This window comes from Cyanistes caeruleus, chromosome Z (assembly GCF_971803275.1).
Source record: "Cyanistes caeruleus chromosome Z, bCyaCae1.hap1.1, whole genome shotgun sequence".
NCBI lineage: Eukaryota > Metazoa > Chordata > Aves > Passeriformes > Paridae > Cyanistes > Cyanistes caeruleus.
In genome coordinates, this window is record NC_141732.1 from 12463622 (window position 1) to 12488905 (window position 25284).

Genomic DNA, 25284 nt, shown 5'->3' on the forward strand with positions numbered 1-25284 from the left:
TGCTCTGCGAATACTTTATTACACAAATTACATTCAGCTTCTGAAAATAGTGTTCTAACAGTGATACCATCTAAAAATAAGACATTCCAGAAACACATCAAGTTAGGAAGAAGAAAAAAATTAAATAGAGACTTTTTTCTTTCCTTCAATGCAATATCATGTTAGTGATTTAAAAAAATAGAAGAAGACTTAGCAGCTTCATTTTCTTGTGGCACTGTATATTCTCTGTACTGATCAGGTTAAGGACATTGAAGAGGAAAGGCACAAAACAGAAATTAGCAACTGAATAATTATGGAAAAAATATTTTGATGAAGCAGATAGTAAGACTTATTTACAAGATCCCCATATTTGATGATAAAATACTACTGCTTTAAATCAGTCCTGCAATTAGAATACTTTGCTTAATTAAGATGTTCTCATAAAAACCAACAGCACTGATATGGAAATTCCATACACTCCTCCACATAAAAAGCATAACTAAAACCAGACAAAAAATAAAGGAACCAGTGTACAGCTCCACACAGACTAGAACAGTTTACAATTAAATCCACAAGATCTTAAACGTGCTTAAGGGAAAAGGAATCTGACATTCTGGGTTGAACTGTATAATGGAGAACTCAAAGTTTGGTTTCAAGATGACGAAGACGCTGGTGGAAGTGGAGATGCTGAACGCTCTTCCTCAGAATCAGTGCCATCATCTTCATCTTTTTCTTGATCACTTCCTTCAGTGCTCAGCCGATCAAATCCTTTTCGGCTGTAGCCCTTGTGACTTGCAAAGAAATTCCCTAGGTTAATTCCACCACTGCCTTTTCCTATGGAAAGGAAAGGATTTTCACAAGGTTTGCTTTAACTGTAAGGGAGGAATAAAAATCTATCTACTAGTTAAACAGTATGGTGATAATTATTTTAAGTGTCCTTCCAGAAACTGTTTTTAAAGATTTAACACATGAGCCACAAAAGCTAGGTGTATATATTAGGAAAGAAGAAGCAAATTCATCTTTGACATAGAAGTTTCAGACTATGCTTTTTTAGCATCTATTATCTCATTAACTATACTCAGGTTATTGGCATTCCTACCCATTTCCCCTTAGTTTCAAAGTGCTTCATTTCATACATCAGATTCACAGTAACTCATTATAGCTGCTGCTCTCCCACTGCCAGTGACTCATCCTCTTTAGTAGGCAGATAATGACAGATGAAAGTTGTTGTAAAAGACATTTTCAAAAACCCCTGATCTTTGCCCCCAATCCTTCCTCTGAAAAAGTTCCATCAATTCTGTTGTACAACATGAATACAGAAAAAAAAGCCTCCAGTTACTGCATTCAAAAACATCATCAGTGACTTACCTCTAAGTCTGCCTAAAATTCTGCCTGAACTAGAATCAAGTTTGTGTTCCCCATCAGCTGAAAAATAAATTTCAAAAATAAGCTAAACCCCCAATGTTCTGTGATCAAATAAGTACCTGTATTTTCTGCTAAAAATCACAGACATTCAACAAACCCATCAGCAGTTCTAAGAAATCTAGTCCATTTATGGCAGTACTGCAATGGACTAGAGAGTGTTAGCATATTTGATATGCTGTCTAGCACATTTGGTATGCTAACATTTATGATGACAAGGAGTCTGGAAACTGTATGCTGAAATCTTAAAATAAAAGACATCCAGTTCAGCTGCACAGCCACATTAGATTGCTGAATGGCCAGTAGGTCCTGATCAGTGGCAGAACTGTGTTGTCTACTCCATGTACATTTTCTTCTTGGGATGAAAGCATCATGATAAACCAATTTAGTGATACAAAATAACAAGTCTGGTGCTCAACACCTATCACAGTCTGCCAACTTATGGAAAATAATGTTATTATACAATACAAATTTAGAACCATTTACGTAACTTCTAAGTACCAATTAAAGTTTTCAGAGCTACGGATTAATGTACATTATGGAGGCATGTCTGACTCACAGAATTGACTAGGTAGAAGAGAACAATAATACATAACCTCTTATAATGATATCTGCTTTCATTCTGATTGTATCTCTGTAATACCCACGCAGTCTTTTGTTCTCAGCAATTTAAAGATCCCATACTAAAAATCAAACTACTCCTGCAGTATTAAAATTTCTGAATTCTAGACAATACAACATGAATTTATTCTACTAATTTCTGAGATACCAGTTTTTACCTTGACACCAATTAAAGTTTTTGCCATATGTTCTGAAGAGATGCCAGCTTGAGATGCCCTATTAAAGGCTCAGGGGGTGCAGGTGCTGTGTCCCTGCTGAGCCTTAGTTGGTATGCAATACCACTGCAACTGTTCAGGAGGGCAAAGGCACAGGGAGCTACTCTCTTCATACCCTCACCCCCCAGTGTTCAGTGATATTTGTAACTGGAATAATAAAAGCCTGTTCTCTAGAACAGTCACTTATAGTTACCTCCAAAGACAGTTGTCTTCCTCCACCAAATAAATACTAAAATTGCCAGCAGGACAACAACAGGGATAATAAGAAGAGTTGTAATAAGAACAAAGGAAACTCCAGTGCTGCTGGCCTGTTGGACCAAGTGTTGTTTATCCATACTCCTTAGAAGGTCTGTCGATTCTGGCTTGTTTTTCAATCTGGCTTCAACAACTGCTTCTGATTCTTTAAAAGAAAACAATTTCCATATGTAATCTATATGCACCAAGCAACACAGAACAAGGTGCTACAGGAAAAAACAAGCTAGGATACCTTTGTATCCTATATAAGTGCTTTGTAACAGGGAAAGAAAAGGCAAACTCTTATGGAGACATGTTTGGCTTTTGCTGATGTTATCCCAAATTAAAGGAAGAGAAAATCTGAATGATACCACTCACTAGCAGATTTCCTCCCCTTTTCTCAAATGAGGAAAGGAGATGTGTTAAACAGTTTTATCCTAAAAAGTATCCACCATTTAAAATATAGGAAATTACCCCAATGATGCATTTTGGCAAATATCTGTTTGGTGTAATAACAATTAAATATCTCCTTCCGAAAAAAAAAAAAAAAACAACAAAACAACAAACTTCTATAAGGAATACAAAATGCCAGTGTATTACCAAAAACAAAAAGGAAAATTTTAAAGATCTCTCTATTAAAACTGTGACAAAAGGGTTAAATTTTAAGAACTGTGACATTCCATGAAAGAATTCTGGTTCTACAAATCTGGAGAGCTTTTGAAAACTGCATCCAGTCATTCCTGACCCATTTGTTAACTCCATATCTTAAGAATAAAAACTATTTCAGGGAAAAACCTTTATGATGTTGCATATGCTTTGTGATAACTTTCAGTATATAAAACTATCTAGCTATATATTTTGAAGTCAGACTCAACAGCATGTCTTAACAAGTAGCTGCATCACAAACACACTCAGTCAACCATGTTTTGATTCTGTATCAAAATTAAAATTATGTTCTTCTTTGAAGGAATAGAAAATGGTTCAGTTTACACTCAAAACTAATAAAACAATAACAATATCATTGCTATCACGAGAACAAGGATAACACAATGAAGACATGCTGTCTATTCAAGAAGTAGATACTGCTAAGGAAAACTTTCCTTCATCATCTTCCCCACCTCTGGACAAAGCTACAGTTCTCCATATATTTTCTCCCATGTCACAGCACTACAAACACTACTAACAGTCTGTCACCAGGAGGCTTTGAGAATGCAGGCCACTCCTTTCCATTTATTAAGCAGATGACACAAAGTCCATTAGCTCTTTTCTCCCAGTGGAGCTGAAAGATGTTAATTGCAGCCTACCTACTCTAACCATTTTAGACATTATTACTTAAAACCATTTTCTTACTCTGGTGTAACTATTGCATTTTTTTCTCTATGACATTAGAAGTGTCAGCCAAAGCAAGGCAAAATGTATTTATATATCCATAGATACACAGCACACTGTAATATCAACACTTCCCTTTTGAGTGCTTCAGGCAGGCTGATTTACCACTGGAGATAAAATAAAAGGATAGCAGTGATGGCAGTAAGCATTTCATTGTTTCATAATGTTAGCCTTCCTTATTCTACATGCTTTCAACTGGCAGTTGGTATTTTTTTGACTTTTCTCTGTCTGCGTATACACGGCTGAAGCAAACTACATAAGCTCTAAATTCAACCAGAGAAAACCAGTTAAGAACTTTTGAATATTTTAAATGCCTTTATAAATAGTACCATAATCTGGTACTGTTTTCCTGAAAGGGAAATTATCTACATAATAGAATTCAAATGGTTAAAATTACCTTTCATCTACCTTAATTAGCATTTTGCCCCTTTCAATCTCTTCTGTGTTTACCATCTCCTTATATTGTTGCTACATGCTTTCATTTTCTTTTTCCTTTTTGTTTTCAATTTCATGCAGATCAATTTTATAAAAAGTCTAGTAAATCTATGAGAAGAAATGTAAATAGAAAAAAAAAGGCATTTCTTGCCATATGGTGTGGCTGACAAGGCTGTGTACTGAAAGACTACACAAGAATAAAAACCAATTGCCATTTCAAATAACCCTTTTTTTGGTGGCGGAGGGTTGTGGAGCGGGGGTAGGGTGCTGAGGAGTTACTGTTGCAGTTGTTTTTCAGAGCTATTTCTGCATCTAAAGGAGATGCCACAGATACCAATCTGGACCATTCCAGATGGTAGAATGGAATGAACATACTAGTTGAATTTTTATTCTGTGAAACATTTGTCATCACTGAAAATGAGACTTTTGGGTTGGCTGCGTAACAGCATTTACCAGGTAGGAGTGTTACAAGCTTCCTTCTACTGCATCCATAAGGAATTCACAAAAATCAAAACAGTCAAACTAGCCAGCATTTCTTCCCTCCAGCTTGGCAGAAGCAGCCCTAGTCTGTGTGAACATACTGATCCTTTCATTTTCATTATTAATCAGACTAACCTTTTGTCTCCTGTACCTCAATACCAGCCTTTTTAACTGACCGATGTTCCATTTCTGTAAAACAAAATAATTCTTCAGGACAACTGATATTTCAGAATGGCACTCAGTGACATTTTCCTGCTAGCTTTCTCTGATGTACAGTACAATCCTAGAGTAAGCATTCCCATCAACACCTGAATTTCACCATGGAGAGTCAATATAAACTACTGAGTAGCTCCCAAGTCCATGGGAAAAAAAAAAAAGGAAGAGCTTGGTTCATGAAAGTTGCTTGCAATAACCACCTTTTATGAAACAAAGATTTGATTTATGTGTTTGTGTAAAGGTTCATGGATTCCCACAAAAATAAAACTGTTTATAATAATCAAAATCATAATGAATTAAAGGCTGGTTGAATCAGGATTTCTTAGCCACTGCTCTTCTATACTTCAGCAAAAAATAAAATTTTACACAAGGACTTCCCTCATCTAACCTGTAAAAATTCCATTACTTATTTATTCTCATGTTTCTTTGAATAAAAGCTGAAAATTGTTCATGTTCAGACTACTAGATGCAGATAAAAACATATCCAATCAGAATTACAATTTATCTGGGCCAGTCTCCAGTTATTGAGAGCAGCTGATACCAAATGCCCCAAAGGAAAATTCATTAAGTATAAACAAGCCAAATAAGGAATAACTAGCTTAGTCATGTATAGCAGTGGACCCTTACTGGTTGACTAACATCCTGAAGCCTAAGACTTTATGTCTGTCATCCATTTTTTATCCCATATAATGGAGTAGTGGATTATATTTTTATTCCTGTAAAACATGTAACTTCTCTGAATCCTAGGCAAGCAGCCTAGTAACTCATGTGCTCAGGACTCTTCTTAGACAGAGCACACCACAATGCTGAAGAGTGGTCTTTTAATGAAAACTGAGCAGCAGCACATAACTGCTGCAGGTGAAGCTTGCAGTGCCCTTAAATCTCTCATTATGTCACCAGGCTCTTGGCCAGGGGTACCAGATATGTGATACTGACCTGAAGGTGCAAAATGTAAAGTTAGGATATTAAGAACAAAAATAACATACTTTCAGCAGATACAAACTTCCACACTGCTTTGGCATGAACATCTCCAACAAATACTCTTCCATCTTCTGAAGCAACAATATCATGTGGCATCTCAAAGCTCTGTGAAGACAAGCAGTCACCGATTACCCTTGAGTGCCCACACTTCCATGAGGCCTCCTTAACCCCTAGCTTGAGCCTGGTCATATTCAGTCCTGCTTTAGACTGGAAGTAGGTGCTGGTGTAAAAGGAGAGAAATTTCATTTCTAGTTAATGTTTGCCTTCTCCAGGAATAACAATATAGAGGTTATTCCATGTATTACTGCTAAAAAAAATATATTAATATTATTTCTGTTACCATTATTATATTCCATTTTATCCACTGAACTACATATTTTCAAATATAAGGAATCTTGGTTTGAAGCCCAAACTTTAACAAAGTTTGTATGCAAAACAGCTACTTGCTATTTTCAGAAAAAATAACTCTCAGTATAATTATAGTTGGACTGCAAATAAAGAGTGTACGAGGAACCAATAAGTGAGAATATTAACATTCATTCTTTAGTCTAACACAATATCTAGAAACTGTTAAAAAAACCCACAATTTTTATGTACAACACTGCATGGAGAACATTCAGCCTTAACTTACACACTAGTATTCTGTAAAGAGGGATATACCCATACAGTTGGATATTATTTTGATTAGGAATAAGCTGTATTTTTTGACAAATTACTAGCATCAAAATATATGAATATTTAAATTCCTTCATCATTCTGTTAAATTAACTTTTAAGAACTGTACCAGCAATAATAAAGTAGGCTTTTCCTGTCTGAAAATATTATCTGTAGGAATCATCTAAAAGTTAGTGTAATTTTCAAAAGTGTACCACATGTAGAAGCTAAACCCCAAAATTCTAGTGTTTTTATATAGTACTATAAAGAATTCCTTTTGAATAACTTACATTACAAAACATTCTGCAATAGTCTTATGGACTTAGAAAAGTAGAATGTTACCAATGTTCTCATATATATAGTTACATGCAACAGGCACTCTTTGCAGTACTCTACCTTTCTAAGTGGCATGAAAGTATCAATTATTTCTCCAGTAGTGAAGTTCATCACAAATCCTTGCACTGATTCTGCCTCTCCAGGATAAGGCATTCCATTAACTGCAAAGAGGAGACCACCTGCAACAACATTAGATTTGCCTTAAGAACCCACACATAGCAAACTGCAGTGAAGATGGAATTTTAATAGTTTAGATGAAAAAAGGCTGTCTGAGAGACACAGATAATAATAAGATAACAAGAAACTACAAGAGGAAAGTTAAATGGAGTGTAGCAGTTGAAACTTTGTCATTTAAGAGATGCACAGTTAGTTCAAATGAGAAGAACCAGCAAGGAGGTATTTTACACATAGTTTAAATGTAAAAGGAATTTGAAGGTGTTAAAAAAATAATCTGAAGAAAGCTTTGCTACAGATGGTTGACCCGATAGCAGAAAGTTCTTTCAAGGCATCAAAAGCAGAATGTCAACTGGGAAGCAAGTAGGACCACAAAAGGAAGAGATGTGAAAGGGGGACTCAGGGATTAGATGCCTATGGCAAAGAAATGGGTTCATCAGCTTTTTTTCTGTTTATTATGTTGGGAAGTTTATAACACCCTTTTTTTTTTTTACTAGTAAAGAGATGGGAGGAGACAGCTCAACTGGTAGCACAAGGTTTAAGACAATTTGGAGGTTAGTAATTTATGAGGTTTAGATGGCATTCACTCAAATTTAGAAGGAAACAAAATGTGAAATCACAGACTTCAGACCAAATTAAGTAACCCAACACTGCAAACAGCCATGTCTCCAGAAGGCTAGCAGAATGCTGAAGTAGTGCTCACCTACAAGGACTCCAAAGTGTGCCTGTGAACACACATTACCAATTATGGCATCCATCTCCAGTAAGATGGTAGAATCCATAATGAAGAATAAGACATGGGTAAGTGTGGCTTGTCAGAACAAGTTGGTATGGCTTCTCTAAGGGCTGTGCCTCAGCTCTGAACAGGGAGAAAAAGCACAGAGGCAAGCAGATTCTATAGACATACTATATACATGTACATACATACATACATATGTGTGTGTGTATATACACACATACATATATATATACATACATACACATATACATATATATACACACACACACATATATATATATACACACAAACTACATACCATTCAAGTATGTCTATAGACGTACTTTCAGAAAACCCTCGGCAAGGTAATGCATCAGAGGTTATTGAACATGAGTTATCCAAGGGCTGAATGAAAGATCCACTAATAAACAGGAAGCAAAGAGCAAAGCTTATGGGCGGAGCTTATAATTCTTCAGGAGAGAGAAGTCTGAATAATGTGATCTTGAAGTGATCAGAGTCAGAAATTTTATCCAACAGTTTTCATCAATGACTGAAAACTGCAGCAAACAATGACATATAGTAGATTGATGTCTGTGGAGAAGTTGAAAGCTTGATGACACTAAGGAAGTCCAGAAAGACTTTTTATAAGAGTAAGTTGTTGAACAGATGACAGAAGAGCTTCTGCAAAGACAAATTAAAGTGATATTTCTTCAAAAAAATAATCTAGATCATGCCTATGTGATGTTTGAACTTGGAACTGGCAGCTACAGCTCAGGAGAGACATCTCCAAGCCATCCCTAAAAGATTCCTGAAATCTCTGTCTCCATACACAGTGTCAGACAATATTTCAGTAGAATGTCTGGCATCTTGAGGAGGAGAATTAGGAATGAAGGGGATAGTTCTACACTATGCAAAAACTTAGCACACACACATATTGGGTACTGAGTGCTCTTTTACTCTCTGCACCTCAAAAAGGTTCCAATGAAGCTAAAGATGCTGGAAGAGAAAGGCAAATACAATACTCAAGGGGCTGAAGCAATTAAATAGCTTATGGGGATAGACTAAGGTGGCTGAGGTTCTTTGGTTTGAAGAGGATAAGGCAAGACGAAGGGACACCAGATTGGCAAGTGTGGAACTGTTATTCATCTCCCAAAATTCTGAGATTGAGAAGCACTCAATGAAATTAGGTCACCTTTTAATTTAAAAAAAATAAAATAAAATTCAAGTGGATAATGAACTACTGGAGCCTGCAACAGTGGAAGGCCAATGAACCAGAAAATACAAGCCAGGTCAAAATGGGATTAGAACTTAGTGGCAGTTACTTAATGGCAGAACTCTATGTCTGTAGAAAGATACTACGAAGAAGAGATCAGAGGTTACCTCCTAAAACTGCTAAATAAAGGGTTTGTGGATGCATGGTGAATAGGAGAGGGATGACTACAAAATGCATCCAGGCTTACACACTCAGAATGCCACTTTTCACTGTCAGAGACAGATATATATCAAGCACCTCATCCAGCACAGCATTTTTGTACATTCTTGGCAGATACAAAGTGTGGAAGCTAGGGCCCAGCACTCGGAAGATTTCGGGATGTAAGGAAAGATGGTCACCCCCCTCCTCCACAATGTATGGTAATTGCCCCTTAATTAGCCAATAGCACCTAGATGTGATGAAAGCAGATGGGAGTAACACTGTGAACCTAGGTTATAAAGTGTCAAATTCTTCAGCAATAAACGCCATTTCTGCCATCCATCACATTGGTGTTGTGTGCAGTTTGGACCGAGTGGCCAGGGGAGGCCAGCGTGCTGTTCCTGAACCAGGGTGTCTGCCTTGCTAAGGCAACAACAAAGGAGAGAAACATGATATTAAATTTGGTATTAAGGAGTCAGGAGCCCAACATGCCAAGATTTCTCATCCAGTTCTTAACATTTACCTTCAGTATCGGTATTAAAAACCTAATCCCAAAACTTAATACAGTTATTTTTAACCAGTCTGTGATAATAAAAACCATGATGTTTTCTGCTTGCTTTCAATTCATTTGTTTTATGAAACCAAAAACCCTTCTTGATCATTTGGTCCTAATTTTGTTCTCTTCAATGGAGTTCAAAATGAATACTTAGAAGGGTTATTATTAATAATAATTCATTATTAACTGTTTAACTGTGCAGTCACCAGGAAGCAGCAAGATCATCTACTTGTTGACATAACTTTAATCAGTCAGTTCTTAGAGGCAGAGATTAGATGCAAGCTTCCCTCATCCACAAGTCAGCAAACAAGTAGTTCTCAAATTTTCCATTGCATTGGGACTACTCTGGAAGATAATTAATATTTGTACTAAGCTAGCATGATAGGACTTCAGGAAATAACACTGACATCCTGGCACAAAGCAATTACTCAAAATATGAAGAACAAGAAAAAGATTACCTGGAACATAGGAAACTGCAAACAACTCTCTTCCAAATGCTGTGTGTTTGATCTCTCTTGTGAACTCTCCCGTCTCCAACCTGAAGCACTGAATTCGAGCATTTTCTCTGTCTGCAACACACAGCTGACTTAAATCAGGGATCAGGGCTAAGCTGTGAGGGATACAAAACTGTCCAGGCCTGGATCTGCCTGGAGAAGTCTCTGCAATAAAAAAAACCCGAATTTGTGTTAAAGTACACACTGAAACTATCAGCTTTACTTAGAAACAGCAGTATGCCACACAACTTAACCTTGGGAAAAGAGTGAGGTCAGCTAGCTTTCTTTTAGCATTTAGGTAGATAACTCACAGGTAGCCTATTGTGTTTTCTTTATAAATCCCAAATTTAGAATTTTAAATTTCCTGAGAATATTCAGCAAAGTTTAATGTGATATATGAATATGAGTTGGGCAGAAATATAATTATTCATAAAATTTAAAATAGATGAAATCAGAGCACAAATCTAGCAAAAAAAATACTGCTTTCTTATATGTTTAAGAAAAAAATTCAATTTTACAAAAGTCAGAATATTTTCTTGACAAAATAGGACACATGAATATTTATTCTGAAAGCAAGATAACAACCCCCCACTTTTTATTTTCAGTAAATATTTATCCACTACAAGTAGCTGTAGAAAAAGCCAAGACAAAATCTGGATGCAATGACAAGACTGAAATTCATGAAGAGCTTGGAAGGTATTTCAGTTGTAGAAATTAATTTAAAAAAATTAGTAGTAACAACAATTTTGTAGTTCATGATGAGTTCATGGTAACAGCAGTATGGATAAAATACCAAGAGCCCTGACTGTACCTTCTCCCCACTGCATCACATAGAGTCCATTTGGAGAGAACTGAATAATTCGACTGTTGCAGTAGCCATCAGAGACATAAATGCTGCCAGTGATCGGGTCCACAGCCACATCAGTTGGTTGACAGAAATGATTTTTGTCGCTGCCTGGTTGCAAAGCCACTCCTAAGATCAGTAATGGCTCTTTGTCATTGGCTCCTAGTTTGAAAACCTTTTTTTCAGTCAAAAGGAAGAGAAAAGAGGTTTCAGTTATGGAAGGTGTAACCTAAGACCTAGATGGGCTAGGGAAGAATTCCCATTACTGTGTATAAAATAATTTATATACCAAAAATAATCTTAATATATTGACCATAATATCTATTATTAGTTTTTCAATAGTGCTGACTCTAGGAAACTTCCTGGAGGAGAAGGTGTTGGTTGATGAGAAGTTCAACATGAGATGGCAATGTGTGCTCACAGCCAGAGATTCAGCCATGTCCTGGGCTGCATCCAGAGCCCCGTGGGCAGCAGGGGAGGCAGGGAGGGGATTCTACCCCTCTGCCCCGCTCTGGTGAGACCCCACCTGCAGGGCTGCCTCCAGCCCTGGGGTCCCAGCACAGAAAGGACATGGAGCTGCTGGAGAGAGTGCAGAGGAGGGACACCAAGGTGATCAGGGGGATGGAGCTCCTCCCCTATGGGGAAAGGCTGAGAGAACTGGGATTGTTCAGCCTGGAGAAAAAAAGGCTTCTTGGTGACTTAACTGTGGCCTTCCAGTGCCTGAAGGGAGGCCACAACAAAGGTGGAAATGGACTTCTAACAGGTCCATGTAATGATAGCACAAGTGAGAATGGCTTCAAACTGACAGGGAGTAGGTTTAGATGAGATATGAGGAAGTTCTTTATCACAAGGTTGGTGATGCCACTGCTGATGTTGCCCAGAGAAGCTGGCTGCCCTACCTCTGAAACTGTTCCAGACCACGTTGACTGGAGCTCTAAGCAACCTGGCCTTGTGGAAGATGTGCCTGCCCATGGCAGGGCATCTGGAAAAAGATAATCTTTAAGGTCTCTTCCAACTCAGACCATGATTTTATGGTTTGAGTCTATGATTCTATTATTTCTACATGCTGTGTCCTCGTAGCAAATTTTTCAACATAACTATATTCCATGAAGTGCACAGGGGTCAATTTCTGTAGGCATATTCTTAATATTATTCTTAACAGGCCTAGATAAGCAATGTATGACAAATCTCTAGGAAGAGGAAAATATTTTTTAGCAAAATATTAAGGTCCTGGTACTAAAGCTTCCGACACATACCTGATGAAGAGCTACATCAGTGACCCAGTAGTTACCATTTTTATCTACACTCAAACCATGTGGTAAATAAAATCTGCAAGCACAAATGTAGAAGAATGAAGTTAAAAGCATTTTTCTGGAAGGATGATATATATGTAAAGATTTAATTTTTTATCTACAGATCAAAAACAAATGCTGTACATACTAACTACATGTAGCATTTAATGAAAAATACAGCTTCACAACTTAAAATTTTCTTTACAAGAGTGTCTCAGTACTGAAATTCTGTTGATCTCAGATATCTCACTCAGGTTACCTTAGCATCTATATGGACAATGTATAATATTCATGAGCTCTGCATTTCTGTTTATCTGACTGATAGATGCAATTGTATGAAATGTTAGAAAGCAGAGGTAATAGACATGCCAGATTTATTTTTTGATTTTGTATTTGTTTGAAGAGACTCAGAGGCTACAATTACACAACTGTATATAAATGCACAAACATAATATAAAACACACAAAAATGAGTTTAGGGACACTGGCATAAAATATACGGAAATACTAGTTCAATTAGTAAGAACAGAAAACCCCAACTTACAGACTTTTGCCTGTGGAATGAAGCAGTTTTGCATTACTTGGATTTAGGACAAGAATTGTGTTTTGTTCAATTGGTCCAAGTCCTCTTTGCTGATACACAAATTTGCTGTCAAAAGAACTGTACAGAAAGAGTTGAATAGAAAGTCAGCATTAGAAGAGTCTACTGATGAATAATATACTCACAACTTAAAGCCAAGTTTTGTAGTTCAATTCCATTGTGGAGTTATTGGGTTCTTCTTTAAATATAAACCTTATTACATTATGAAACGTTTTGTCTTTTTTTGATTTCTTCTGCACTTCTCACACTTTTGGATTTCTCAGTCTCCTCTGAGCTGAGCTCTTTCGGAACACACTCTCTGTCCTGTTCTTCAGGACAACTGATATTTCAGAATGGCACTCAGTGACATTTTCCTGCTAGCTTTCTCTGATGTACAGTACAATCCTAGAGTAAGCATTCCCATCAACACCTGAATTTCACCATGGAGAGTCAATATAAATTACTGAGTAGCTTCCAAGTCCATGGGAAAAAAAAAAGGAAGAGCTTGGTTCATGAAAGTTGCTTGCAGTAACCACCTTTTATGAAACAGAAAGATTTGATTTATGTGTTTGAGTAAAGGTTCATGGATTCCCACAAAAATAAAACGGGGAGTTCCGTTTATCTCAGTTCTCTGGGTCAGGAAAAAAATTCTAAAGCTCATTAGGATCTTGTTTTTCATGTTTATTAAGATGTTATCACAAAACCTGGCATGTCTCTCCAGACTTTCTGCACAAGTCCAATTCATCCTGCTCCTTTGGCTCACTTTGGCTCTGATGGCACAAAATGGCTCTGAACCACGTGGCTGTTTCATCTTTGTATCTACTTTTATCTAAATAACAATAGACACGTATATTATTTTTCAAATGACCTATAAACTGTGTGTTGCATTGTGGCATTCTCTATCTAATCACTTACTACTACCTAAAACCTCTAGAAGAAGAAGAAAGAAGAAGGAAGAGACAACACCCTAAATCCTCCATCTTGTCTTCTGCTCTCTAAACTAGTTTAAACTTCAACTTTTTCACCCAATGACTTAAGAAAACTCTCTAATCTACACACTCACACTTTTAGCTTTTCTATCTAACTTTGACAGTTGTTTTCATGTAACACCATGAAAACACAGCCATAAATTTCATGTGATATGAAATTCAGTGTTCTCCTAAATCTTGAAGTCGGGCATCAAAGACAAAAGCACACACCCTGTGTCTCAGACTCCAGCACACTACTGTATGATTTCAAGTTAATAGTGTTGTATGTCTGCATTTTCTCCTGAGATTATGACTTCCAGACTAAAGGAGCACCAAAGCAACACAGCAACAATTAAATCCTAAATCAAGTAAGTAAAAACCCCTTTTCAATTTTTTTTAAAAAAAAATCATTTCATTGCCGTAGCAACCCAGAAATGAGAAATTCAACAATGTAGCCTAAGAAAAAAACAAAGGTAATCAGCAGGGCATACCTGCCAGTAAGATCAGATAAACTTTGTATCATCTAAGGCAGACTAAGTGCATGTTTGTGTCTTCTGCTTTTTCTTATTTCATATGCAGTTCAGTATTTTACCAGAGCTTACTACTACAAGATTCAGTTCTTAAGAAGGTTCTTAAAGTTCTGAAAAGGTTCTTATCCTTTTCACAGTGTGCTGACAAAAGACTATAGGATATTATGTACATTACTCCTAATCCCACAAAATTGCACTCAATTTTCAGGGTACATGGAATATATTCATAAAAAAACATTTGAACATGTCACTATTTCATACATTAAGAACCAGGATAAACTTTTCAGAGGACATTTACTAGGTATGAAATTATCATATGCTTCCAAAAAATAAAAATATAGTTATCTGTATCCTTACAGAGAAGCTGGCTATTACTCTAACCTGTTAAAACATATGTTCAGCTTTTAGTGAAGGTAAACAGAGTAAAATATTTTGGTGTTTAATGTGAATGAAAAATGCATGAATACAAGACCAACTCCATGCTCCCACTTTGTATTTTTAAATCCATTTGTTAATCCCAAGAGAAATCCAGCCATGATTGATGCTACTTGGTAAACAAGAATATACTTTGTAGTCATAGAGAAGGCTATGAATAAAGCATTAAACATACTGTACAGTTCTAACAGTCTCATATCTCCATAACATTAAATATTTATATATCTAGAATTTTTAATGTGGAAAAACAATATTGGTTTCATATAGAACCAAAAAAAAACAATGCAAAATGTGTTTAAATTTCTGCATAGACTATGATTAAAAAACAATATTTATATACTGCCACTGCATTTAGTAACTATCTGTAACTATTTAATTTCTGGTAGAAATAATGTCTCATGGTAAGTAATCCTTTTACTTATGAATGGTTATGCTGAAGGTGAGAGTATCTAAAACTCTCCAGAGTTCTGTCATCATGTAGAGGGAGATAATGGATAAATAGTAATGACACACAAAGGCTGGTGTTGCACCCTCTTGTTTGAACATGATTCAGCAGGTGCTGTTACATTCTTTATCATTCATGACAGTAATCTGCCATGATAAGTTCTCTTAGATTTGAAGTTTTGTTTTAAAAGGAGTCTAATACTCATAAGGGCTTGCTCTAGCTATGGATGACCAGAAGTGGAGCATCCAACAATGCACAGACTGAACTGACCAGATTTTTAATCTACATAGATAATTGCAGAACATCTACACAAATCACCACAGAAAAGAACCTTAGTGGTAGTAGATATTGTACAAAACAAGCCCTACAGAAAACATGATTGTATCTCTGCAGAACTTACTATCTAGACTACTTAAAATAATTATTGGCTTTCCTTGTTATGATTTTGGTTCTTAGTAATGGTGCTGTCCAGACACTTAAGTATTTCCTGCTATTCCCAGTTCCTCTGGGAACTAAGTGCTTTAAGTATAAATAAGAGATTGTATGGTAAGCAGAGAAATTCTAGTGAACTTGAATTTATGGGAGTGATCTTCCATTCAATCTTCTCCCTGTCAAACTTCTTTTCCAGGATGACTACAATGCTACAAAATCACAGTCACTCTTTTCTTCCCAGTGTTTGACATTAATTTTCAGGCAATCTTCCTTTGTTTTAACTGGTAAATAATAACATAAACAATATTGACTTCTAGTTTAAAAACATCAAGACCAAATCCACACAAAGAGAACAAGTAAACACAGTTGTTAGTTATATTGCTCTAAAACATGGCTTTCTGATAGGTTCTGCACTTTGATACTGAAGGACAAATAAAATTTAATGTGTATCTACTACTTCTCATTTCAGACTCCAATGTAATTTCACAGTTATGTTTCTGATTCTCATCTGGCCCATTTCACACTAATGCAAACAATTTCTTCTTAAATCTAATATCCTTCTTGTGGGCTACATAGTATATTTAGACAGACCACCTGATCTCATAACCTCTGAAGGCACAATCCTGAGGTCTATTCTTGATCAATATCCATCACCATTGTGGTACTGTGCTCGGCCTGCCTACCTTGGTAAGAATGCAGTAACAAGAATGTAACTGATATTCTCTAGTAAGTTCTTTATAAATTGGATAAATACCATACATTTTTCATCACAAAATGCAAAATAACTTCCAGCTGATTCACTGCTCAGCCAGCTGAATAGTCGTATTTTTTTTCATTCTACACAACACATGCTGCTTATAGCAAAGACTGTTCTGAAACTGAAGAGACAATGCTGTGGAAGAACATTACTTCTTTAAGAGGATTATTTTTTAAAAATCGTATACTGAAGGAATGCTACAGCCACTGCAAAGCTGCTACTGTATTACAGGGCTTGTCACTGCATAACTTTTGTGCTCTAAAGTAGACTGAAGTTGCTTTTCGCAACAACATAGATCATTCAACCAGCTATATTTAGCTGAATGAGGATCCAGTTTTTATGGAATATGTTAATAATTTACTGGAATTATTTGCACATAGCCTAACAGCACAGATTATTTTTGTTTAATTTCCTTCTATACTAAGCTGGTGAAGCATTGAAATAGAAGATAAATTCTGGTCTTTCAGGCTATTGATTTATCATGTTTACAATTTGGCAAGGAATGTAATATTTGATTAACTGTATTTTTGCAGCTAAGAATAAATGTTAACTTAAAAGTCTGATAACTTCTTATGCCTCCCTCATACAACTGTCATGATAAACTCCCTCCAAATACCATATTTTTTTCCTTGAAAAATAAGAACACCTATTACTCCTTCCTTTTTCACCACAATGCATGAAAGGGACTTCAAACTTAATGCCCATGTATGTACCCAAAGATAAAAAGGGAAGGCTGACTGGGTGAGTACATTTCTGTGTGTCTCTTCCCCATGCCAACATGTTATGTTAGTAACATGTTGCTAACAACAGCTTAACAGCAGGTATGTTTTCAAAAAACATTTTAAAATCACCATACTCTATATAAAAGACCTACAGAGTCCTGCAGTTTGGCTGACTTAAGGATCCCAACCACATTAGGTTTCCTATACATCGATTAACTATGCTGAAGAAGACGAAGAAGACGAAGAAGACGAAGATGAAGAAGACGAAGAAGAAGATGAAGAAGATGACAAAGACGACGAAGACGACGAAGAAGATGAAGAAGACAATGAAGATGAAGATGACAAAGAAGACAAAGACGACAAAGACAAAGAAGAAGACGAAGAAGAAGACGTCGACAAAGAAGATGAAGACAAAGAAGAAGAAGAAGAAGAAAAAGAAAAGGAAAAAGAAGAAGAAAAAGAAAAAGAAAAAAAGAAAAAGGAGAAGAAGGAGAAGAAGGAGAAGAAGGAGAAGAAGGAGAAGAAGGAGAAGAAGGAGAAGAAGGAGAAGAAGGAGAAGAAGGAGAAGAAGGAGAAGAAGGAGAAGAAGGAGAAGAAGGAGAAGAAGGAGAAGAAGGAGAAGAAGGAGAAGAAGGAGAAGAAGGAGAAGAAGGAGAAGAAGGAGAAGAAGGAGAAGAAGGAGAAGAAGGAGAAAGGAAAAAAATGAAAAGAAAGAAAAGAAAAAGAAGAAAAATAAACAAAGTAGGACTTGGAAACAGAACCCCTCAAGAACTAGGACTTAATGAATAGTTATCTTTATGGAAGGCCACGTGTAATGTTACTGAACACCGGTAGCACATACATGGATTTCCAGACAATGTATCACAATTCCAATTCTCTTCTGCTGCCACAGCATAATGAAGCTAAAGTTCTGCCTGTCTCTCAACATGGTTGATTAATCATGCACATGTGCTGTTTTAGGGAATGTTAATTTCTTTTGTTTTGTTTAAAATCTATAGGCTTTCCCAATACTGCTGGATCTCAAACTCAAGTTCTGTGCTCTGGACTGTTGGTATACTTCAATTGCCACTCAAAAATATGTATTTCAGAAGGACCAGCCTATTTTAAAATATTCTTACAATTCTTTATTCAACAACACAAAGAACTGCACTTACGTTCATGAGTAGACAGACAAAAAACAGCTTTTACAGAATACTTGAAGTCTGAGTAATACAAGTTGTTTAATGCATCCTTTCAAATTTTACAGTCTGTATTTATATACACTTGAGCTGGAGATACCACTCATGCATGTGAATACTGTATGAGAAATAAATGATTGCCTTATCTGCTGCATGATGTTATTCAGCTCCAAACCTAAATAACTTTCTTTCATGAAACACTATTCTAAGCATAATTTGTTATCATGATGTTCAGAATCCTCACCTATTTTTCAGCCATTATGTTATCTTAAAATGAATTCATCAGGATTTGATAACAGCCCTACCCTTTAATCTTACAGTTATATATATGGAGAACAGATGCTTAAAAAGAAGACAAAAAAAGGTCCCTTTTTTTAGAAGAGTGTATTTAAAAAGGGTACCACATAACATGTTAGAGGCTTGTACTACTTCCTCCCAGTATTCTGTTACAATTTCAAAAGTGCCCATATAAACATATACACAATTTTAAAAATCAAAGACATAAGAACCCTGTAAAAATAAAAATAGTACTCTTTATTGGAATGTATTGTTCTTAAAATAATATACCTTTGACTACATCACTTTACAAATACTAGGACTACTATTCTAAATTTCAGATTTTTTTTTAGTTTAAGTGATTCTAAATGTCACAAATTTTACCAAATGAGTAGAAAAAGTTTGCTTTGAGAGAGTAACTTGTAACAGTCCCATTTTATTCAGTGTACATAAACACAAAAATTAATGAAGATACACTGGACATAGCTTTGCATGTCTTAAACCCAAGTACTAATTGTAGAATGCCAAACTAAAACATTATGCACCCAGGTTAATTATTCCTGCTAAGAGATACAGAGAGCTGGGATAATTAATCTCAGTGAATGTCATACTAATGTGATCATACAGTTTAAGGACCTAATGTACTATATTCTTTTCCTCTGGAGAAACATTCTTACTTCTAAAGATCTAATAACTCATCATCTTGAATTGTCAGTCACCATTTCTATTCTGAGTCTCTGAAAGGCAGTTTCAGCCCAAGAACTGAATTTCTAAATTGAAAAAGGATTTCAATCTGTCTTTCCTTGAGAAGGTATATAAACAGCACACATGAATTCAACCTTTTACCTCACCATTCGGCAAGACTCTCTACTTACTTTTCATCCCAAACACGATCACCTCTGTGGAAGACAACTAGGTTATCTTCAGGGTCCAGAGCCAACCCAGAAACTTGGCCTAGTTTGAGGTCTAAGACAGGCCACTCCATAGCCTCTTCTATGTGGAAATCTGACCAAATAAATAAACAAACAAACAAACAAATAAATAAATCAGATAATAATGTAGCATATTCATTAAAAAATCCAAATATGGTTAATTTGCATTTGGTACAGACTATTGGGAATTACATGGAAATTTTCTTACATGCAGTATTTTCATTCAATGCATTGCAATTTAATTCCAAGCATAGTTTTAATATAGTAAAGCATGTAAAAGCACTGGGAACCTGCTATGTATAGATATATTTGACAGATATGTCAAAACTGCTTTTGACTCCATTCTATCTAACTGCTTTTGACTCCGTTCTATTCCATCTTGAAAGAATACATGTATACAGACTCTAGAAGTTTTAGAAGCTCTGTAAATACTTTCTACACTGGAAGATTACAAAAATATACAACTCAAATCAGCAGACAAATCTAAATATTAACTAACAGTGTTTTATTAAAAAAATGCATAATAAATACTTTGAATCAGTAAATTAAATATGTGGAAGGTAAATCATGTGGTTTCTTTTCTATTAAAACTTCTAACACAAAGAAAAGACTTCTTGTACTTGTCTTAAACTTAACGTGAAAAAGATAAAAATATGGTCTCTTCAATATCTCTTTTGTAAAAGCAGACTGATGAGGATAAAAAGCACGAACTGTTCAATATATGAAAAATTGCAGAGTTGACTGCAAGAATTAATTTCTCACAGATCACCTGCTTAAATACTATTTGCAAGAAGTTGCTCTTATAGTATACTATGAGACAGATGATCTAGAATACCAACAATAAAAATGCAATGGCAGAAGAGATATCACTAATTCTGAAAAAATAAAAGAAAAACTATAAAATTCATTCTGCATGTTAGGAAATCCACCACTGCTTCCTTTCAGAAATTAATTTGTTGAGCATAATTCAGGTATTTCCACAATGCATAATCTGCATGTAGGCATACACAGCCAAACTGATGGTGAATAAGAAGCAATTTGTTTCAAGTTATGTGAAACCAGAGCCACTTCACTGATAGTCAGTATGTTTGAAAGCAACCATGCTTTACTTAGCAACTTTCAGTTCACCCAAAGTTTGTGAGTTCTGCTGTGATCCTGAACACCAATTGCCAGGGTACCATCTAGGCAGGTGAAACAGATACCCAAATTCACGAAGTGCCAGGGCATGCTGCTTTGAAAGAAGGCAGATCACAGACCTCAGAACACACCACCCAAGGAGTATGAAAGCATTCACCTTCACCTGGAAGTGATTTTCCAGTGAAAGCCAAAATGAATGGGAAACAATGTACAAAATCTGTAATCCACCTGTACAACCCATCTGTCCTGATACCCTCCCCTTGCATTTCACTTGGAAGAGATGTAGTCTGAGGAGTAACAACAGAAATGCAGTGGAGGGAAAATCATTCTCTTCAACCTATCCAAGAGAAATACAAAACCAGTGCTGAAAATCTGCTGCAGACTAAGAGATGTTTTATCTGTCTGGACTGCAATCTCATAGTTAGAATAGGTGAGCTAAAAGAAATCTATCAGCAACTGCAGTGTACCCAGCATAGTAATCAGAACCTTCTAAAACAAGATATCCTGCTCTGTAGAAATTTTAGCTGAACAAAAACTGCAAGCTAAAGGAAAAGCTGTTAAAAATAATGAAAAAAAGATACATATTCATGATTCTGTACAGTTGAGTTGATCATAGCAGGTGTAGTGCCAGGTATATTCACAGATGTTTGGATTTTGGAGGGAATAAAAGAATGGAAATTGAGTGTCTACTTGCCCACTTGCTCATCCCGTATCACTTTATGTTAAATTCCAGAAAGCTTGTCTATGTTTCATGTGATAGAGGCCTCTGAGCGCTTTTAAAAAAGCTAGAAAAAATAAAAGGCTAAACATAGGAACACTAAATTTTTACCTCTATTTACTCTCTCAGAAGACATACTATAAAATAGAAAATGTTTATACTTAAAGGAATAGAAGATTTATGATAGATCAAAACAGTAAAATGAATGTACAGTGAAATACAATCTAATCACAAGAGCTCCAGCCTCAATAAAATCTTTAGATTTTATCACATTTTTCCAAAATTGGTTAATTAGTATTGTATTTTATTTTTCCTTTGAAAGTCCATTCTGAAAGTCCTTTATACAGGTTTATCTCAAGGCAACAAGTTTTTACAAAACTCATTAAATTTAGGCTTCATTTATCTTATTACTAAGACTTATTACTATTTCCCTACAAGAACCGTAGAACAGTTTTGTATGAGACTAATGAAAATTATTTTCTCCATTGAAGTAATTTATAATTACTTAGAAAAAACAAGATAACCAGTTTTGTTGTAGAAGATCTCTAAACTACGTACCAGATCTACCTTTCAACTTGAAGTTGTTCTTTTCATTTAAAAAAAAAGAAAATAAAGAATGAATTACCTAGATTTAGAATATGCAATTAAGTCTCTAAACAAATGAAAGATGAAAGCCTTATTTATTGACACAATTGCAATTTACTGTCCTGAATTTCCTGGAAGATCATTCTAGCTTTTAACTTTGCTAACTTCAACTAATGTTGCATTTACTCCCTAACATCAGAGCACTCATTCAAATCTTGACAAATTTAATTAAGCACTGCACAGCAGAGCTCTGAAAATTGGAAAATTACACTCTTTGACATATTTAGAGGGTACAATTGTACTAGCTGTAGTGATATAAATCAACCTGACCGATTAGTGACCACTCTAGGGTAAGAAACTAACAACAGCACAGGAAGAGCAGTAGTACAAAGTTTGAACATTTATAACAACTTTACTTACTGTAACTGTATTACCCACTTGCTATTTCAGGCCAATTACATGTTAAAAATTGGAATATTTGTAAAAACTAAAAATATTAAAAAAATTTAATACCAGTGATTTTTGAACAGTTAAATGAAATTAATTTAACAGCAAAGTTTTGTCCTGAGAAAACAGAATTTTTCAAGTCAATACAAATTTTTTTACAAAGAGAATATTTTTTTTTACAAAGACAATAAATGTTTTGTTAAATCAAGACAATTTTACTTCTTCCCCTGAGGAGAAAAACTCACTTATGGAAGATTTTGTTTTAAATATGTAACTACTTTCCTAAAAAGAAACAAAATATATGCCTAAAGATTTTTTTTGCTACAGAAGTTCTTCTGCCAAAAGATGGTACTGACAGCTTCTGCAGGTCAAGAATTCCTGTAGTTAAAGGTATTACAAACATAAAAAAACACCCCCAAAAATGCTAACTAAGAAAATGTCCATTTTCTTTTTTCCTGTATCTCAAAACTGCATCATTTGAAAGTTCATTTATTAATTTGTCCTCCACCAACAAATTCTCTCCAAATGAATATATGGCTATTGACATATCCAAGCAAATACTTCCTGTAGTTAGAATTCATGCTACAAGGGATGTCAAACTAAGCCATTTATTCAGCTCACTGACATTCCCTCCTCTGGATCAGTGAAAACAGAAAGGAATTTTCTTCTTTGCCTCATACACACCACACACTATTAGTCTAAACTGAACAAACTGCTTTTGCAGAAATTATATCCACATTACTTTCCTAAACATTTATTTCCAGTGAGGATTATGGAATTATTTATGATTTACACATATATCAGGCACATAGTAACATGCCACCTATTTTTTTGGCCCTGTGCCAACAATTTGACAGGCTCTTATTTAGCTGGATCGCACAATGTAAAACTGGAAAGGCCTCATCTTTGGTTTTCTTTTAAATACAAACCCAGGATTTTGGTGTGTTGAACACTGTTATAGAACCTGTTATAGAACACTGTTATAGAACCTCATATAACCAGAGACAATACATGTTAACATTATGAGCAGAAAAAAAAAAATCAAATGGTTGATGGATTATACATATATGTGTATGAAAGTACTTGGAAGCATCAATCTGGGTGGTTGCAACATAAAAGCTGGCATGTGTGGCTACAGCTTATGGCTACAGATGGCTTTCATGCATACATATCAGCTTCTTTTATGAGATACTCATCACATGCTGCATTATTTGGCTTTCCACATTAGCAAGTAAGGCTAAGGGACAATCAATATCACAGAGACCAAAATGCAAGTAAAACAAACACTGTAATTCCATGGTTTCTGCTGTCATAGAAACCTGAAGGGAATAAATTCTGTTTCTAGCACAACAAAACAGTTTGTACAAGAATGTTTGGAGAATCAAGCCCAATTTGAAATCAATATGCAGAAAATTTTACTTCTGAAGAATTTTTTGGGATTACCTACCACTCTTTCTGAATGAGAGAAAAATATCTGATAGAATTACAGCAATAAATTTTATAAAATTGTGTATCTGATCGATCAAGATAATCAGCATACTCATAAAATGTATTATGTATTGACGTATGTATTATGTATTGATTATTCCAATGACCATTTTACAGTAGTTACTTGTATTAAATTCTTCACTTCCTGTGACTACTACATCCTTGTTTTAGCATAACTGATACAAAATCATTAAGTAAAAGTCTTAAGTGTAGAAAACAATACTGCCCTGTTCAGAAAGTACTGGTGTTGAGGGGAAAAGAACCCCAGTGAAATACCTCAAAATTAGAGGGAGAACATTGCAATGTTAGGAAGAACATCATGTAAAATACTTCTATGCCTCCACTGAAATTCCCTTCAGATTTTGCTAATGTGGATCACAGCTTTTACATTGCATTTCATTGCATAAAATTAACCCCAACCCACCTCCTTTATGTTCTTTTTCCCAGTTTCCCTCACCATGCTTAGACTGTTGTAAAAAGAAATATCTGTTCTCTCGAGGCCTCAAGGTAGACTCTAGTGTGTGAAATTTCTGAATTCTGTCTCTGACAAGAATAGTATTGCCCCTCTCATCATGATTTGCGATATCTCTGGCAAGATCCTTCTTTTGGACTACATTAGCAATCTCTGCTACAAGATCCGATTCTGCTTTTTCTGTAGGGTTATGCTTATGCACATGCACAACATCTTCCCTTTCTCCTAGCAGCTTAGAAAGGAGTGAATAGAAATCACCTGTACAGAAAAGAGAAAAGATAAGAGTAAACGAGAAAATAAACCAATTATAACAGATTGAGTCGTTTTAGAAGGCTTCAGTGAGGTATAATGAAACAAAGTTATTCAAACAGTTATTGACAAAAGTAACAAAGAGGAATGGTTTCACCCTCAGGAACTGAAGGAGCCAGGTTTCTAGTACAAAAACATAAAGTCAAATCATTACCAACTTTAAATTACACATAGATGCTCACTTTTACCTGACACTGGCATCAAAACATCATCACCTCTGGAGAGATGTTTTTGGGAACAACAAACAAGACAAAAAGAGAAAGGGAGAATGAAAGCAAAAGGGAAAGGAAAAAGTGTGCATTTTTCAGTAAAAGAATATTTATGATGGAATTATCTGGACTTTCCAGGCTACTGCAGAATTATCATATTTTCATGAAACAAAGAGGGAAAGAATCTATAGTTTTATAAAATTTTTCACTTACA

The 25284-nt window shown here is 35.5% G+C and overlaps 1 protein-coding gene across 50 annotated transcripts in view; it reads right to left on the reverse strand.

Annotated features, from left to right (window-relative positions):
- Positions 1 to 25284, reverse strand: part of PAM (peptidylglycine alpha-amidating monooxygenase) — a 123469-nt gene continuing 98185 nt past the window's right edge. For 5 of the 50 annotated variants that reach the window (XM_086868607.1, XM_086868613.1, XM_086868609.1 and 2 more), the window contains 12 exons: positions 24538 to 24810; positions 19649 to 19778; positions 12995 to 13111; positions 12416 to 12488; positions 11127 to 11334; positions 10280 to 10480; positions 7023 to 7141; positions 5978 to 6077; positions 4911 to 4964; positions 2431 to 2637; positions 1348 to 1404; positions 1 to 813 (listed from right to left, as the gene is read on the reverse strand). In XM_086868607.1, coding sequence (XP_086724733.1) covers positions 632 to 813; positions 1348 to 1404; positions 2431 to 2637; positions 4911 to 4964; positions 5978 to 6077; positions 7023 to 7141; positions 10280 to 10480; positions 11127 to 11334; positions 12416 to 12488; positions 12995 to 13111; positions 19649 to 19778; positions 24538 to 24810 — 1721 coding nt within the window. In that variant the 3' untranslated portion in view covers positions 1 to 631. Of the gene's footprint in view, positions 814 to 1347; positions 1405 to 2430; positions 2638 to 4910; positions 4965 to 5977; positions 6078 to 7022; positions 7142 to 10279; positions 10481 to 11126; positions 11335 to 12415; positions 12489 to 12994; positions 13112 to 19648; positions 19779 to 24504; positions 24811 to 25284 lie in introns of all 50 variants that reach the window. The other 45 variants (XM_086868602.1, XM_086868605.1, XM_086868603.1 and 42 more) reach the window with 14 other exon arrangements.